This window comes from Habropoda laboriosa, unplaced genomic scaffold (genome assembly GCF_001263275.1).
Source record: "Habropoda laboriosa isolate 0110345459 unplaced genomic scaffold, ASM126327v1 scaffold81, whole genome shotgun sequence".
In the NCBI taxonomy this organism is placed as follows: domain Eukaryota; kingdom Metazoa; phylum Arthropoda; class Insecta; order Hymenoptera; family Apidae; genus Habropoda; species Habropoda laboriosa.
In genome coordinates this window covers 198,755-200,028 of record NW_017100194.1, presented here as the reverse complement: position 1 = coordinate 200,028, position 1,274 = coordinate 198,755, and the positions used below count along the sequence as shown (strand labels likewise).

Sequence of the window (1,274 nt, the reverse complement as noted above, 5' to 3'; positions counted from 1 at the left end):
TTTGCATTAATATTTACATAAAACAAACAATTTTGTCACATATGTACTGAAAATATTGTAATTAAATCTGAAGGCATGATAGAAAAAATATTATCATTATTTATCAAAATCAATGTACTTTATTAACAAAGACAAATGAAATAAATGATTCATTTAATAGTGCTTATAGCATCTTAATGTTTATAAAATCTAAAAACACATTATATTATACATAAGAATACACTGACAAAAAATAGTTTAAACAATTCAATATGTATTTATGTTCTACAACACTTTTATCTTTCTCGTTTAGTGCATTAACTGTTGTTAATATATTTACTCCATTGTATACATGTAATGGTTAGTCCGTTATAAAATGACATAATATTATTAGTACTTAACCCTTATTTTGTCTTTTCTCGTTTTGTTTTTTATTAAAAACAATTGTTAAGACATTTGCTATGAAAAAAATAATTTATAAAGAGAACCTTTACAAAGCCAAGTGGTACCAAATATAAATGTTCGTAGAATGTTCTTTTAATGCGAGAAATACTGATGCACGAATGGTTAGTGTGTCCAAAAAATTGTGATTGAAGACATGTCATGGAATATGCATTTTTGGTAACAAAACAAGAATAATAGATACAAAAAATTAGTTCTTATATATAATCAGTTATCAAAACATTTAACGTTTAAGTCATTTGTTATGTAGATCATATGTGTGATTATAAGAATAATAAACCTCAAAGTGATTAACCTATATTAATTGTATTTTGGAGTTAAAACTTTCTGATTAACTGTAAATGACATGATATCTCATGACGAGATAAAAGTCGAAGTAGTACCGATAAATGGAGAAAGAATTGAAGGGAAAGAAGAAACTGTTGTTTTTATTGAACAGTTTGTTAAACATGTGTGTGATTTTAGTTCTCAGTATGGAAGTAATATTAGCATTTCATATACAGCCTACAATATTGCTGGAAATCCCAGTAAATTTCCAGATTATGGAGATTTTCCACAAGCTTTTGTTATGGTATGTTAATTTTTTAAAAGTGATATATGTCAGTTTAAATAATTATCAATAATGCAAATAGACATATTACGTGTAAAGCAAAAACATATTACAAAGTTTTGTTAATAAATTAGAATAAATTTAACATTATAACAATTAGTTTTTTAGATTGTTAAAACATTGTTAATAATAAACATAACATTATCTTAAGTTTTCTTATATATACTACATGTTTTTTTGTTGAAGTCTTTTATTATTTTACTGTATAATAATACATTAACAA

General features: G+C 23.9%; 1 protein-coding gene across 1 annotated transcript in view; it reads left to right on the top strand.

The window, feature by feature from the left end:
• Window positions 1-787: 787 nt before the first annotated feature.
• LOC108570220 (F-box/LRR-repeat protein 4) overlaps window positions 788-1,274 on the top strand; it is a 3,060-nt gene continuing 2,573 nt past the window's right edge. Inside the window, 1 exon segment of the mRNA XM_017932037.1 lies at window positions 788-1,012. Within this exon segment, the coding sequence (XP_017787526.1) occupies window positions 788-1,012 (225 nt within the window).